This window comes from Tiliqua scincoides, chromosome 6, assembly GCF_035046505.1.
Source record: "Tiliqua scincoides isolate rTilSci1 chromosome 6, rTilSci1.hap2, whole genome shotgun sequence".
NCBI classification, from domain to species: Eukaryota; Metazoa; Chordata; class Lepidosauria; order Squamata; family Scincidae; genus Tiliqua; species Tiliqua scincoides.
Window position 1 is genome coordinate 26,653,085 of NC_089826.1, and position 15,877 is coordinate 26,668,961.

The 15,877-nt window shown below is 42.1% G+C and overlaps 1 protein-coding gene across 4 annotated transcripts in view; it reads right to left on the bottom strand.

Moving 5' to 3' along the window:
• The window catches only part of CAMK2D (calcium/calmodulin dependent protein kinase II delta), a 169,465-nt gene that overhangs the window by 72,626 nt on the left and 80,962 nt on the right, over positions 1-15,877 (bottom strand). For all 4 annotated transcript variants that reach the window (XM_066631889.1, XM_066631891.1, XM_066631893.1 and 1 more), the window contains exons 4-5: positions 8,907-8,961; positions 1,527-1,592 (exon numbers count right to left, since the gene is read on the bottom strand). In XM_066631889.1, coding sequence (XP_066487986.1) covers positions 1,527-1,592; positions 8,907-8,961 — 121 coding nt within the window. The remainder of the gene's footprint in view (positions 1-1,526; positions 1,593-8,906; positions 8,962-15,877) is intronic.

Consider the following 15,877-nt stretch of genomic DNA (forward strand, 5'->3'; position numbering starts at 1 on the left):
GATGCATGTTTAGGAGGCATGTAAGAAAAAGAAGTCCAAAAACTTTATTGTATTTTTGAAGCTCATTATTTAAAAACATTTGCCTAATCCTACACCTGAGCATGAATCACACTCAAGTGGAAATCAAGTCACCTTGAATTGGGGGCATATACAAAACCAGAAACAGAACATAGTTCCTCAATTTACACCTCCAGATTTAAAAATTTCACCATAGGCTATGGACCCATAAAACCAAATGCTTTTTTGATGCTCTTAGCATATTTGCAGCCAAGGACAAAGCCACATGACGTCTGTTCACCATCTGTAAGTACTTGGGAGAATGCCCAAGATTTCATGGTGTTGAACAGAAAGATTTTTTAGACCAGAGTATATATAACACCTACCCGCTACCCCCCAAACAGCAACAACCCCTGGCAGGCTGCTTGTTAAACACAGTGAGAACTTACAAATCACCTTGTGATCACTGGGAAAGTGTAAGGGATGTAGAAAGTGGCAGCAAGAATTTTGTGGGGGGGAAACTGAAGATGCTCCAGGTCCTAAATTCAACTTTGGATTTCCATATAAGGTTGAGAATGACATGTCTGAAACCCTGGGGAGTTTTTGCCAACCAGTGTAGATAATATTGAACTAGATGGGACAATGGTCTGACTCAAACACTATAAAGCAACTTCATATAGTTTATATATGGTGCAACTAGGAGTCAAAATCCAGAAATCTGTTTGCCCACTTTTCTTGAGAGCTTGTGAGAAGTGGTAGTAGTGAACATTTAGTACTGGGGTGAGGAAGACTAGGTAGAGGATTGGGATCCATCAGTGGTTTTTGTGCTTGCAGTGGCATAAGCCACTGATGCTAAGGTTTGGTCCAGATGTTACCTCCACCCTTTTCTGCAATCCACTGGAAAATTGCCTCTTTTTTCCACCAGGATTTTGTGGTGCTGCCTTGGAAACTTTCCACATAATCAGATGAGTTCACATAGTGAATTGTTTACACATGTTATGGCCCCAAGATCATATTGCTGCCAAACTGAAGTGGTTTTATTTGTTTGTTTTCTCAGAAAGGATTCAAACTCTTAAAAAGAACATGAAATCATTTTTTTAAGCATCGAAAATTATGCGGGTATGAGTCTATATGCATATATTATATATGAATGCAATAAATAAGGCACTGCAAACAGCCATGAAAGTGTTAGACAAGAGTGAAGTGGAAAGAACTGCATTTTCTGAACATCAAAACAAAGTATTTTAAATGCAGGAAAGTGCAATTTTTTTTATTTTTTTTTTTTGCAACAGATGCACTAGGCAAGGGAAAAAACTCTTTAAGTCCAAATAACAGAGTAACCATTTTGCATATATTTGTATTTTAAAAATATTCATTGTACAGTTCACAAAAGAAATTTATGGTGGAGCTGTATCAACTGAACAATCATCATTGTATTCTGGTGACAAATATCACATTAAATTATGTGACTCATTAGCAAAAAAGGTAGAAACTAATGCTGATTAAAAGCCTTGAAATTCAGCACTTACCTGGCATCTGCTTCACTGTAATATTCTCTTGCAACAATGTCCTCAAATAGTTCACCTCCAGTGACTCTATTAATGAAACAAAATTTTTTATGGTTTGAAGAAATCAAATGAGAAATGTACTGGAGTGTGCGGAAGAAGGAGTATTATATGTATTAAGGTATGCTTCACAAATTACACAATGACAGGTGCAGGTTTTCTGATTAGAGAGCTATGAGCAATCTCAGTTATTTCTTGCACATACAGTACCTCTGTGATACCAGATACCACAGTGGTTCCACATGCACATTATGTTTTGCTCATATACATAACGTACAGATCAGTTCTGCATCCATCTGCTGTACTAAACACAAGGTCAGAGCTGCCTGGTTATTTTTACATGACCCCAAATAAAGTCCCATTGGGATTAGGTGATCTGTCCACTCATTTTTCCGAATGTGAATTAATAAAAGTCAAGACAGAACCTTTCCAATGCAGACATTATCTTCTAGTACAAATAACTCAAATGCCCAGCACAGAAACTCAGGCATAAGAATTTCAGGTCTGGTCCAGCATTCAGAACAGAGTCTATTGCTTTGTATTTGTACTAGGGCACAGTTTTAGTTCAAGCAATATCATCAGGGTGCTGTAACTGATTGTGGTGAGATTTTGCTGTGTCTGAACAATGCATAACTTTACTGAGAAATACAAAGAATTTGTCATTTGGGTCAAGTATTTGAGATCTACTATAGTTAAATTCTATATTCAGCTCATTTCCTCTACTATATTTCTTGTGGAATAATGTAAACATCACGATTTTTCTGTAATGTTCTATCTTCATGTGCACACAAATTAAAATGGAGCTGGGTTACAATAAATAGTCAGAACTTTCTCCATTAATGGCACTGGTTATTAAAGCTCAAAAACTTAAAACTAGGTATTTTTCTTGCTTTAAATAAAACAACTTTCAAGCATGTTCCTTTGAAAGTTCAAAATGAGGCAATTAAAAATCCTTATTCATAAGCAAAAGCCCATCTTTCTTTACAAAAAAATTCATTGCTTGATATAGCTGGGTAACACAGTAGCCTTGCATATGAACTGTAACTGCATGTTCTTACATTTATCAGTGACCTTTTTCACAGCCTATAACACTACGACATTTCAGGGAGCAAAATGCTATTATGCAAGTCTTTCATCAATATACCTTTGCTACAGAAAATATTTCACTGCTACCTTCTAATCATTATCAGATTAGATTATTATTGACAAATTCTTATACACTGAAGGTGTTTTCTAAAATTAGATAATTAAATTGCAATGAAGCAATAACATTTTCAACGTTCCTCCTTGAAATGCTTCATAGTCCTGGAATATATTGTTAAGGAAGTATTTATTTATTTATTTAAAATAGTCTTATCCCACCTTTCTACTGTGCAATCTGGCCGACTAAGAAATGCACACATTCAAAATCGTGTGCAAGGAGATGAAATGGGAAATGGAACCATGGGACAGCACAAAATCTTCAAGCCCCCCTTGCCACAGTTTGGCTCTTGCTTGCAGCCCCCCAACCACCACACCACCATCATCATCATTATTAAAGAACAAATAGTCAGGCAATGCTATGCATTTGGGGTAATGTGTAACTTGGTGCTCAAATGGAAAAAAAAAATCCCTCAATACAGGGCTGTATTGAGCCACATTTCAATTCCGTCATGTGTAGGTGGCTATGCATGCATGGAAATAAAATCCCGGTGTCATTTTGTAACTATAGTGGCATACTGCTTGATTTCCTTAAAAATACTGTAGCACAATATTCCAATAACATTTTTGTAAGTAAAGTATTGGAGAAAAGTTGCTGCAGTCAGTCTGGAATAGTTGTTTTTAAAAGCAAACTGCAAGAGGAACAAAGGATAAAAGATTCAAATCTAGCAAGGACTAAGTTAGCTCTAAGGCTGCAAACAAGAACAGATGGATGACCCCTGTTAAAGACTGCAGATGAAACTAATGGCCCAATACTACCCCCCTTCCTCAGCAGCGAAACTAGCATTGTGCCGGTGGAGGCTGCTTTAAAGCAGTTGTAAAGTAGCCTCTACCAGCAAGCAGTGCGGGCCTGCTGGTGTGGAGGCTAGAGCGACATCCAGCATGCCAGTCAAAGACCCACCAGAGCAGGTAAGCAGGTGGGCATCAGGCTGAAGTGGGGAATGGATTTGGCAGTGGTGGTGCACACCGAATCCTCACCCCTGTGCCAGGACTGATCCACCTTCATGGATCAACCTAGATTTGCACCAGCAGCATCACTGTTGCAGATCTGAGCTGACCCACAGCAGCTGCTGGGGCTTAACCCAGGGCAAGGGAACAAATGTTCCTTTACCCCAAGGAGACCTCCAGCAGCCAAAAATCCCCTGCAAGATACAGTGCTAGCCACACCAGCACTGCTGCATCACTACATAGTGATTTAGGTAGGATTGAGGTATAATAAATTTAGCTTGGACAAAGGGAGGTATTTCTTCATGGGGCACATACTGCACATGCTTCTTCACACAGTATAAGTACATGTGAATACTTCATTCAGCACATATATTCGTTATTGGCAACCTTCAGTCTCGAAAGACTATGGTATCGCGCTCTGAAAGGTGGTTCTGGAACAGCGTCTAGTGTGGCTGAAAAGGCCAATTCGGGAGTGACAATCCCTTCCACAACGGGAGCAAGTGCAGTCTGTCCCTGGTCTGTCTCCCTGGCTATGGGCCTTCCTTCTTTGCCTCTTTGCCTCAGACTGTTGGCCAAATGTCTCTTCAAACTGGGAAAGGCCATGCTGCACAGCCTGCCTCCAAGCAGGCCGCTCAGAGGCCAGGGTTTCCCACTTGTTGAGGTCCACTCCTAAGGCCTTCAGATCCCTCTTGCAGATGTCCTTGTATCGCAGCTGTGGTCTACCTGTAGGGCGCTTTCCTTGCACGAGTTCTCCATAGAGGAGATCCTTTGGGATCCAGCCATCATCCATTCTCACGACACGACCGAGCCAACGCAGGCATCTCTATTTCAGCAGTGCATACATGCTAGGGATTCCAGCACGTTCCAGGACTGTGTTGTTTGGAACTTTGTCCTGCCAGGTGATGCCGAGGATGTGTCGGAGGCAGCGCATGTGGAAAGCGTTCAGTTTCCTCTCCTGTTGTGAGCAAAGAGTCCATGACTCGCTGCAGTACAGAAGTGTACTCAGGACGCAAGCTCTGTAGACCTGGATCTTGGTATGTTCTGTCAGCTTCTTGTTGGACCAGACTCTCTTTGCGAGTCTGGAAAACGTGGTAGCTGCTTTACCGATGCGTTTGTTTAGCTTGGTATTCACACAGCACTTATTTGCAGAATTCATTGCCACAAGATAAGATAGTGGCCACTACCTTAGACGGCTTTAAAAGGAGATTGGACAAAATCAAAGAGGACAGATCTACCAGTGGTTGCTAGTCATGATGGCTATGTGCTACCCTCCAGGTTCAGGTACAGCAAGCTGCTGAATCCACTAAAATTGAGTGTTGAGAGAGTAAGGACAGACAAAAGAAAATATTTCTTTACCCAATGTGTGATTAGTCTGTGGAACTCCTTACGTCAGGATGTGGTGATGGCATCTGGCCTGGATGCCTTTAAAAGGGGATTGGACAAATTTCTGGAGGAAAAGTCCATCACAGTTTACAAGCCATGATGGGTATGTGCAGTCTCCTGATTTTAGAAGTACGCTGCCTCAGAATGCCAGATGCAGGGGAGGGCACCAGGATGCAGGTCTCTTGTTGTCTTGCGTGCTCCCTGGGGCATCTGGTCGCCCACTGTGAGATACAAGAGTCTGGGCTAGATGGGCTTTTAACCTGATACAGTTAGGCTTTTCTTATGTTCTTAATACCAGTCACAGAAAAGCAATGGTGGAAGCAGCCTCTCTCTCCTGCTTGTGGTCTTCCTGGAGGCAGGTAGTTGCCCACTGTGGGAATCAGGATGTTGGACTATATTGGCCTTATGTAGCAGGGCTAGATTTATTTTAAATGTTTAAATTTAATTTATGTTTAAATTTATTTAGCAGCAAGTTCCATCAAAATCAGCAGGAGTGACTTCTATGCAAATACTTAAGACTAGGGTGCCACCTAATCTTGGGTTGAATGGGTTGTTGATTTGCGTAAATGGAAACATGGACCATTCACATGTAAATTCCTTATTTCTCTGGGGGATGAAGAGTAAGAGTGACACATGCAGCAACAGGTAAAATAAAAACTGGCTGGAAAGATGCCTGAAAAAAACAATCTTTCAGCCCTGAATAAAGTGAGCTTTAGTTGTTATATGCTTCTTTTCAGTTTCAGGTCACAGCTTCATAATACAGATTGCACGAATGAATGCTTCACTAACCATCAGACCCACCTTACCAGTCAATCAAGACAATAGGTTACCAGAAAGTGTAAGCAAAATGGGCAATTTGCTCTTGCAAAACCATAAATTAATTTCAGAAGGCTGCCAGTAGTTGCAAAGTTGATTAAGAAGGTTGCTTACAGTAGGGGCTACGGTACAGTAATTCTTTAATACAAGATATTATTAAAACTTTATCATTGTGGCATAAATGACTTTCCATGAACTTTGTTTTCTTTTGTAGCAGTGCATTAGTTCATAGGCCTGTCATGGATACTGAACAAACATTTTAAAACAGTACCAGTAAACACTAAATCCAAATAGGCATATAACTGTTTTACATTCACTTTTACAGCAGGCACACATGCCATTCAAGTTATGGAAGTTACATATTTCCAGGGTGAAAGAGCTGGAAATAAAAGCCTGATGAAGGCATAACACAAGAGCAACTGTGGGCTTGTACATTTCTTCCCACCTTTGGTGCAAATACTTGCCTTCACTTTCCTTAATGGCTATAACAATGGTGAAAGCTACCCATGGTTCCCATTGTAACCAGAATTTTAAACCAAGGCTTGAGTTTTGTTGTACCATGCCTCACACATGGTAGCTTGCAAAGGGCAACTCCACCAAACTGTTGAAAATAATGTATCTCGGGTTTATGGCCCAGTCCTAACAAGGGCCTGTGCCAGTGGAATATGCATTCTGCCAGCACACTGTAAAGCACTTTGTGACAGCATAAGGCCCTGGCATACTGGTGGGCAGGCCGGCACTGGAAGAGGAACAGAGGTCTGTCAGAGCAGGCAAGTCCATTGCAGGAGTGGGGAGAGGGCAGGGAAAGGGTTGAATAGGCAGCAACAGGAGCAGATTGGATACTGGAGGGGACGGAACTGGTGCTGTCGGCACATGTTGTATCCAAACCCTCTTCCCAGGTCTGATCTGCCTGCACAAATCTGCATGGACTTGCACCAGCAATATTGCTAGTGCCGGTCTGCGTTGACTCATTATAGCTGCTGGGGCTTACCTGGGGCAAAAGGGACAAATGTCCTCTCCCAAGGAGACCTTCAGCAGCCAAAGAAACAAAACCAAACCCAGAGGATACAGCATGGCCTGCGCTGCTGCACTGCTGCACGGGGATTTAGGTAGGATTGGGCTGTTAGCATGGGTAAAAATTATAGGCAAATGGAAGCAGAAGTGTGATGGAGCTCTGCCTGGAAGAGACATGTTACAAAATAAGAACAATAGTTTGCTTTACTTAAAGCAAAAATAAACAGGAGTTTAAAAAATGGAATTGCCATTTGTTCCATTGGTCCTGTGATGTATTATGTTTTGGAACAAATAGAAATGGATACAAATCCATTATTATGATGTATTATGTTTTGGAACAAATAGAAATGGATGCCATTTCAATATGTATTGAAAACGAATGCACACACATAATTAGGCTACTGAAGTTGAGAAAATAAGTTTTCCCCAGGACCGCACAATAAATCCATGGTTGGGGAATATTGTGAACATGCTTGGTGGCAGTAAAGCTCAATATGCAACTAGGCAGAATTTAATAATTCATTGCTTTACTATGAACTACTTATGCTACCTTTCCATCTATCAAATGCTGAGTTACACAAAATGCAGGCAGGCGTTGCAAGTTTAGTTTTGTAGCTCATCCCATGTAATATGAGCTCTAGCTGCATTATAGGGAATGCATAAAGAAAAAAAGGATATCATGATTTCTGGATTTGAGAGAAATGAAACAAACTATTGAGAAGAGTCTAAACAACTAACTGATAAGTTGAGGAGAAAAGAAATCTGTAAGAAGTGCAGATGGAGACATATATTCTATTTCTTGATATTTGGACTAGATCAAGGTGCCCAAACCCTGGCCCGGGGGCCATTTGCAGCCCTCAGGAAGCTCCAATCTGGCCTGCAGGGAGCCCCCAATCTCCAATGAGCCTCTGGCCCTCTGGAGACTTGCTGGAGCCCGTAATGGCACAATGTGACTGCTCTCAGCGTGAGGGCAATTGTTTGACCTCAGCTGTGGGCTGAGGGCTCCCTCCACTGCTTGCTGTTTTACATCTGTGAAGCGGCAGTGAAAGAAAGGTCTGCCTTTCTTTGTGCAAGGCCTTTTATAGGCCATTCTGTTGCAAGACTTTCATTCATTCATAAAAGTTCCATCTCTAATATATTCATTTATATAAATTTATTCAAATTTTAAATGTAAATTAATTCTTTTTTCCCATTCCCCAACACAGTGTCAGAGAGATGATGTGGCCCTCCTGCCAAAATGTTTGGACATCCCTAGATTAGATGGTAGGGAACTTATCACCAATAAGGATACACTCCATCCTTGCATGATATTTGTGGTTTTTTTTGTTGTGAGTAGATTTAGAGCCCAATCCTGGACTCCGTGCCACAGCTCCGTGCCACTGCAGACTGTCGCAGATGTGCCGCTGGTCTCCCACCTGTGCTAGCCCAGTGTTGGCCGGACCTCACGGTCTCACAGACCACCAAGCTGCGGCACAGTAAGCAGGGGTGGGGATGGGGGCAGGGATGAGGCGTTCTGGGGAGGGGGAGGCCAGCGGGGGGCGTAGAAAGGGTGGGGGGAGGTGTGATGCAGAGGCGTGACACGTGGAGAGGGACAGACGGGAGGCGTGCCGGGGGAGGGAGGGAGGCAGGTCCGCTCCGCAGGATCCAAGGCGTTCGTGGAGGGCTCGGTACTCTACACGAACACCTTTACTTTATCACCGACCTTTTGTTCAGTGGTAAAGTGAGTAGCCCCATTGCGGGGCTGTTTACCTTACCCGGGAAAAGAGAAGTCCCCTTCTCCCGAGGCACCTCCCGAGGTAGCCTGGGGTGCGCAGGATATGGCGGCAGCTGTTCTCGGTGCCACTGAGGCTGGCCGCACTGGACAGCTCAGGACTGAGCTGACCGTTGTGTTTTTTTAGTAGCTGGCATTTTTATTGATTTTATTTGTTATAAATAAATATATTCCAGGAAAAAAAAGAAAATGCATAAAGTAGATTTACTTACAAATCAAAGACTAAGTAATGGAATCCTTCTTCTGATATGCTGTCATGGAGCCGCACTATTAAAAGAAAAGAGAATATTTATATAATTTTTCCCTAAATTTCCCCTCCCTTAGTTTAATTTCATCTCTTTTTTGCATACATAACTTCCTACAAATTCATGTACTTTTTTGGTTAGAGTTTTGTTTTGTTGTCCCTTTTATTTTTATTTTTTTGATAGCCCTTCTCATGGTAGGCAGGGAATACAACTTCTGATAGGTTCCTATTCCTTTTCTCAGATTGCATGTATATTTCACAAAACTGTAATACCATCAACCACATATTTTACAGCATTTGTACTAACTCCTGAATGCCATTAACTAACATCTCATTCATTGAAAAAGCCTCTGGGCATACAAATCTTTATAGGAAAGAGTATGTTATCAGTTGAATTTTAGTGGTGCTGGGTAACGGAAGTTGATAAATTAGGAAAAAAATTGTTCCTGCGGAACCCATTAAATGGAATCAGCACAAAATGTTCCAAGTGTCAACAAACAGGTAGCAAACAGAATAAGCGGCTTGAACCTTAACAACCAAAACACTCAGGAGATAGAGAAACAAAGGCAGGCTATCTTTCACAGCCTTCACTGTGAATAAATCAAAAGCACTTTGTTTTATTAAGAACGCAATGGGTACAGAACAATGTTTTGCTTCATATTAGGAAACTATCATCAGTACATGGTCGCTGTTGCTGGCAGAGGAGCTACTGAGCTACTGTGTGGCAAGATAATTTATCATAGTGTACTTTTCCGTTTTGAAGGTCTAGCCACAGCCTCATACCAGGTTTCATTTCATTTCAAATACACAAACAACTGATCTGAACTTGGAAACAATTAATTAGACTGTCATATGTCTAGTCAACTCTCACCAAACAGAAAAGTGCACTTCTCATTTACAAACCACTTTTGTAACATCTTTTACTTTGAAGACAATAGGAAGGAGCAGAAACCACTTGATGAGCTCACTGTTCAATATCGAAAGTGCTGACCATAAGGCAACTATGATGCTTTGTTGGAAACCCAACCCAGTCCACAATTTACCTGCTAGCAAAGCTAGCATGACATCCTTGCAATACAACCCAAGAGTATGCCACCTACAATGCATTTATTTTAGTGCAGAGCAGGTTAGATTTCGAGCTTGAATGGGCCTCTCCCATGATGTAGGACTGTTGCTATATGCTCAACAAGAGGACACAGAATGATAGCAGGGGGGGAAAAACACACAAAATACAAAAAGTATCAAGTATAGTGCACTGAATTTGGCCTACTTTCCCTTCTATGGACTTCACCACCAGAATGGACCGCTCAATTTGTAAAGTCATCTGAGTAACTGAGCAGGAGGTGGCATGGTGGAGGTCTACAAAATTATGAATGGCATGAGGAGTAAGCATTTCCCCCCTCCCCCCCCTCCAAAAATATCTGTGCATACCAGCTACAGTTCCTGGAAAATAAGAGACAGCAAGACTGCCCCCTGGTCAATTTTGCCATCTGCCCAGGAAACATAGGCCTAACTCGGGGGGGGGGGGCAAAGAGGGGGGTGCAAATGCTCTGGGGCACCACGCCTGCAGGAGTGCTGCCATCTTTCTCCCCCTGGCCGCCTTCCTTGCCCCACCCAGGGGGCCTTCAGAGGGCTGGAGGAGGCTACCCAGAGAGACTCCCTGGCCTTCAATACGCCTTTAAGAGCTTTAAACTGCCACTTCTAGTTTTCACTTGCCAGGAAAGCACAGGCCAGGTCAGTAACACAAATATTTCCTGGATTGTTGGCAAGAGTTCGCTGCCTTGGTCTGTGGTCCCCGCAACACAATGTATTTGTTAGCAGATACAAAACAGTAAACATGGTCTTTGCGATGGGCTCACCATGGACCCACAAATCCCCTTTATCTTTCAATGTCTGACTTTCGTTCAAACTGCCAACAGTTTGGACTTTTTCAGGACCAACAGGACTTTTTCTCCTTCTGTATGTTGTTAGTGAATTTACTCTATTTTTCAACTGTTTCAGGGAAGGCCTAAGAATCAGCCTCAGGCCTCTATTAAACAATGTCCTTAACCAAACTACCAAAGACTCCAGGAACAAGGAAAATTGTTCCTTCTTCGTTCCTTTCAGAAACCTGGGTTATCAGTTAAGAGGAGATATTTAGTGGGAGAGACTAGTTTCCCAACTGCATGTGGCTGAAGTGATTTCACAGTCAGCCTCTAAGCTCACCTGTGCCCACGGGCAACAGAGAACTGCTCCCCAACCACGTATTTTTGATGTGGTCTGAACTGCAGGCACGTTCTCCCATATCCACTAATTTTCCCTCTTCCTTTCTTCCTGTACCCTAAAACCCCTACTTTCTTAACCACGGATTTTTGGGAGAAGCCCCTCTAACACCCTATTTCTTTCTCCCCCTTCACCTTCATTCACTAAGCATTTTTTCCTTCTCTTCCTCTTCTTTTCTTCCCAACAACCACTTACACACCGAGTCCAGTCTTGAGTGAATGGTCAAAATTACTTTAGCCCTGTCCCACTACAGTGAGTGAGAGAGCAAGTCGAACTAGGAACCATTTTTGATTCCCTGTTTTTTTAAAAAACTCTGTTAAATCCCCACAGTTAGTCTTTTTACTAGTATCTTTCACCCTCACCTCCCTTGTCTGTCTGCCCCCCCCCCACTGAACTGCATAGCCATGCCATTGGCCACTACACAGGATCCCTGTGCATGCTTTGGTTTCCCCTCCCAGTGCGTGTTTGATATGCATGTTTAAAAAGCTCATTCAATAAAAAAGCATAAGTCCTCTTCATGTCCCTACTTGCAGCTACAGCTGTAACGTATGAAGGAGGACTCTCACCCATCTACTCCCAAATTCTCAGTTCCCTTTCCTGACTGGCCACTCAATGGGGAGACTTGCCAGGAAGCACTGAGGACCAATTGGTGGCAGCAGATTTCTTCCCCAGCACAATTTAATAATTCCTGAATGCTCAAGCCCCAACACAGCATAGCATCTCAACATAGCATTGGGGGACAGGGCAACTGGGAATTGGGACAAAGGGAAGGAAGAGATTGTTTGCTGCCACTGTCCCCCCAAAGTGGCCTGGAAAGCATCTTGCAGATCATGGTTTAATAGGTGGAAGCAGGGAGCAGCAGCAAACCCTCAATGCCTCAGCAGTTAGCCAGGCACATACGTGTGCCATTGTGTTGTAGACTCAGCATTTCCCTTCAAAGCCCACCCATGAAGTTATCCTTGCCTTTCAATACTAGATGGAGCAGTTAACAGGAACTGCTAACAGGAAATCCTTGTCTGTCTTCATGCCCTGGTAGTAGGCTTCTTGGGGATATTATATTCTCCAGTGTAACTCTAAGAAAATTCCTAATACTACATGCTTTCTTATTTAGTTTTTAAAGAACAAGTGAAATAATATTATGAAGCAAGATTTGCATACATATTTGCAAATATATTCATGAATTAAAATTGAAAATAAAGGGCAATTCCCAGTATGTCATCCTTGATATTAGAAAGTATCTGATTTTAATAAAGGTTAATTCAAAAAAAACACCCAGAGATCTGCCAAAAGTTGTTTATGAATTTTCTATTGCTTCAATTACGCTTCAGTCAATTTTCCCCCGACATTATTATATTCAGACTGACTTCAAGACAAGTCATATCATTAAATTAATTCATGTGAACTAAAAGAGCAAATAAAGAACTGTTTTCCTTGGCAAAACATTTCCTATTGACAGCTTACAGACTATTCTGTATAACAGGGTTGCCCAAACCCTGGCCCTGGGGCCACTTGCGGCCCTTGAGGCCTCTCATTGCGGCCCTCAGGGAGCCCTCAGTCTCCAATGAGCCTCTGGCCCTCTGGAGATTTGTTGGAGCCTGCTCTGGCCCAATGCAACTGATCTCAGCGTGAGGGTGACTGTTTGACCGCTTGTTTGAGCTGTGGGACAAGGGCTCCCTCCACTGCTTGCTGTTGCTGTTTCACGTCTGTGGTGCAGCAGTGGCAGTGAAGGAAAGGCTGGCCTTGTTTTGTGCTAGACCTTTTATAGGCCTTGAGCTACTGCAAGACCTTCATTCATTCATATATGTTCGTCTTTAATATATTCATTTATGTAAACTTATGTACATTTATTCAAATTTTAAATGTAAATTAATTCTTTTTTCCCCCCAGCCCCCAACACAGTGTCAGAGAGAAGATGTGGCCCTCCTGCCAAAAACTTTGGACACCCCTGCTATATAATTTACAAAATTTTAGGAGGCAGGAGGTGTGGTCTGAAGGTTGAGCTGTCATTGTGCCTGAAAAGGCTAAGCAGGATCCGCTGCGGGATGGATGCATTTTCCAGGCCTCTCGCAGGCAGCTGCAACTGTGCTTCAGACCGGCTTCTCAAAGATCTTATTTTTGCCAGCTGATTCCTCCACACTCTTGCACAGAGATAACGACAGTTGCCTATAAAGACCATTCAGAAACTGCAGTTGGTATAGAATGCAGCCCTCAGGTCGCTGACTGGGGCCCAGGGTTATGAACATGTCACACCTCTGTTTTAGACACAATTCAAAGTGCTGGTGGTAACCTATAAAGCTATTTACTTAGAATACCACTTCTCTATGTATGAACCACCATTCAGAGCGCGATACCATAGTCTTTCGAGACTGAAGGTTGCCAACTAAGTAAGTATGTATGAATCAGTCTGTCTTGCAACCATATCTAAGGAGGCTCTAAGGGAGCTCTGTTGAAGATTCCATCATATTGGAAATCTGATTGATAATAAGTCAAAGAAAGGGACTTTTCCATTGTAGTGCTTAGTCTTTGGAATTCCTCCTATTAGATATTAGATTTATTCCCTTTCTGTTGGTGCTCTGAAGGGGGTCAAGACATTGTATTTGACTTAGCTCTTCTCTGTTTTGACAGGTTCTTTTTACCTGGTTCCGTTGCCCAGACATTTTTTAAAACTGATATATTATTGGAATATATCATGAAATATACTATTAAAGGGACAGGGGACAATTTATTTTATTTTCACTGTAAATCACTCTGTAAATCTTTTTGTTGAAAAGTGGTGTATTATCATCATCATCATCATCAATAATAATAATATTTATCAAGTATTTTGTTGCATTTGTTTTATTCATTTTTCTGCCATTTGTGAGTTGTTTTGAACTTCCCTCATGGGATAGGAACAGGAAGATATAAATCCTTCAAAATTAAAAAACAAATTACGTACAACCATCCATATCCAACACTAGATGTACACATCAACATAAGAACCTAAATGATGAAGAGCATTCATCCTTTCAGAGGAAAGGGGGCATTCAGGATGCCTATTACCCCTGCTAACTGGGAAAGAGGCACTTTTTCAAATGGGTGTTTTGAAACCCATCCTCTTTTGTTTAGCAGTGGGAGAGTAACTGGCCCTTCCCACCCCAGCAGTGTCTTTTCTAGTGGCTGTCTGCTGGTATTCCTTTGCATCTTTTTAGAGTGTGAGCCGTTTTGGGACAGGGAGCCATTAGATTTTCTCTGTAAACCGCTTTGTGAACTTTTTGTTGAAAAGCAGTATATAAAAACTGTTGTTAATCATCATCATCATCATCATCAAGTGCCTTACTTGCCTCTTTTACTAAGATTCTATTAAGTCCTAATTACCATTAGTTGAAGTTGGGTATTATAAAATGTCATTCATCCATGCAGTTATGAATGATCACTTTTCTGAAGATGAAAGGGACAAAAGGCTTGTCTCTGTCGTCTCCAATTTATATGTACAAGTACAGAGGCATATATATGTACACCTAGACCTTATTTATAGAGACATATGTACAACTATAGAGGCATATACCTGGAATTTATACGACATTTCAAAGAAGCAAGAAACACATTTATTATGAAGGTTTACTTTTAACAAATAAATGTGAGATGCATAATAGATAGTTACATTACATAACAGGTAATTAACATTTACCAAACAATACAATTATTAAAGTTCTCATTTGAATTTCTGTTTTTGTAATCTAATATGCAGCTTAAAATACTCTTATTCCACTGTGACCCTGGGATGGCTAGGGCTTTCTGCAACAATTAAAAACATGTTTCAGCACTCATATGACTGGGGATGCTATGCAACTCTCATTCATGAAAACTAAATATAGATTTGATTATATTTAGTACACGAAGTAGACTTCCGCCATGCAGTCCTTTGCCAATAATGGTAAATAATAGTTAGCAGCATTATATATCCTTCATATCTCTTAATACTGGGTCACCCAAAGGCAGCTGCCATTGGAGATCTATATACTATAGCCAAAATTTCCAGGTCAAAAATGCAATTATCAAAAGTTATTGAAACAAAATTTAGGAGACAAGGCAGTTGCAGTGTACATGCTTTCCATACCAAAAGGCCCTGTTCCAATCTCTGACATTTCCAGTTGAAAGGCTCTGTATACATTGTCTTACACATTGGCCATTGTACAATATCAGTGGAAAGTCACTGGTGGCCCAATCCTAGGGGTATGTTATAACACACTTTGCTGCTGTCGCAAGATGACACTGTTAGCACACGAGGTCTGGTCACTGCTGCAAATGGCAAGTGGTCAAGTCCACACAAGGACAGACCCAGCCTTCCTACTTTAGAGCAAGTAAGGCCATGCCAGGTTCAGAAAGGATGCAGGGAGGGTGAAACTAGGCAGGAGTTGGGCAGAACAGGGAGAAGATGTGGCAGGGGGTGAGTGGATCAGGCCTGAGAAGCGGCTGAGTTTGGAGGCAGTGGTGCCTGCCAAATCCTAAGCTCCTTCCTGGACCTGATCCGCCTGCACAGCTCAATGCAGACTTCAGCCAGCCATGAGCTAGCACAGGTCCGAGTTAACCCATGGTGGCTGCTAGGGCTTACCCCAGGGCAATGAAACAAATGTTCCCTTACCCCATAGGAGGCTTAACATTCTGAAACACCCCTGCAGGATACAACAGAAGCTG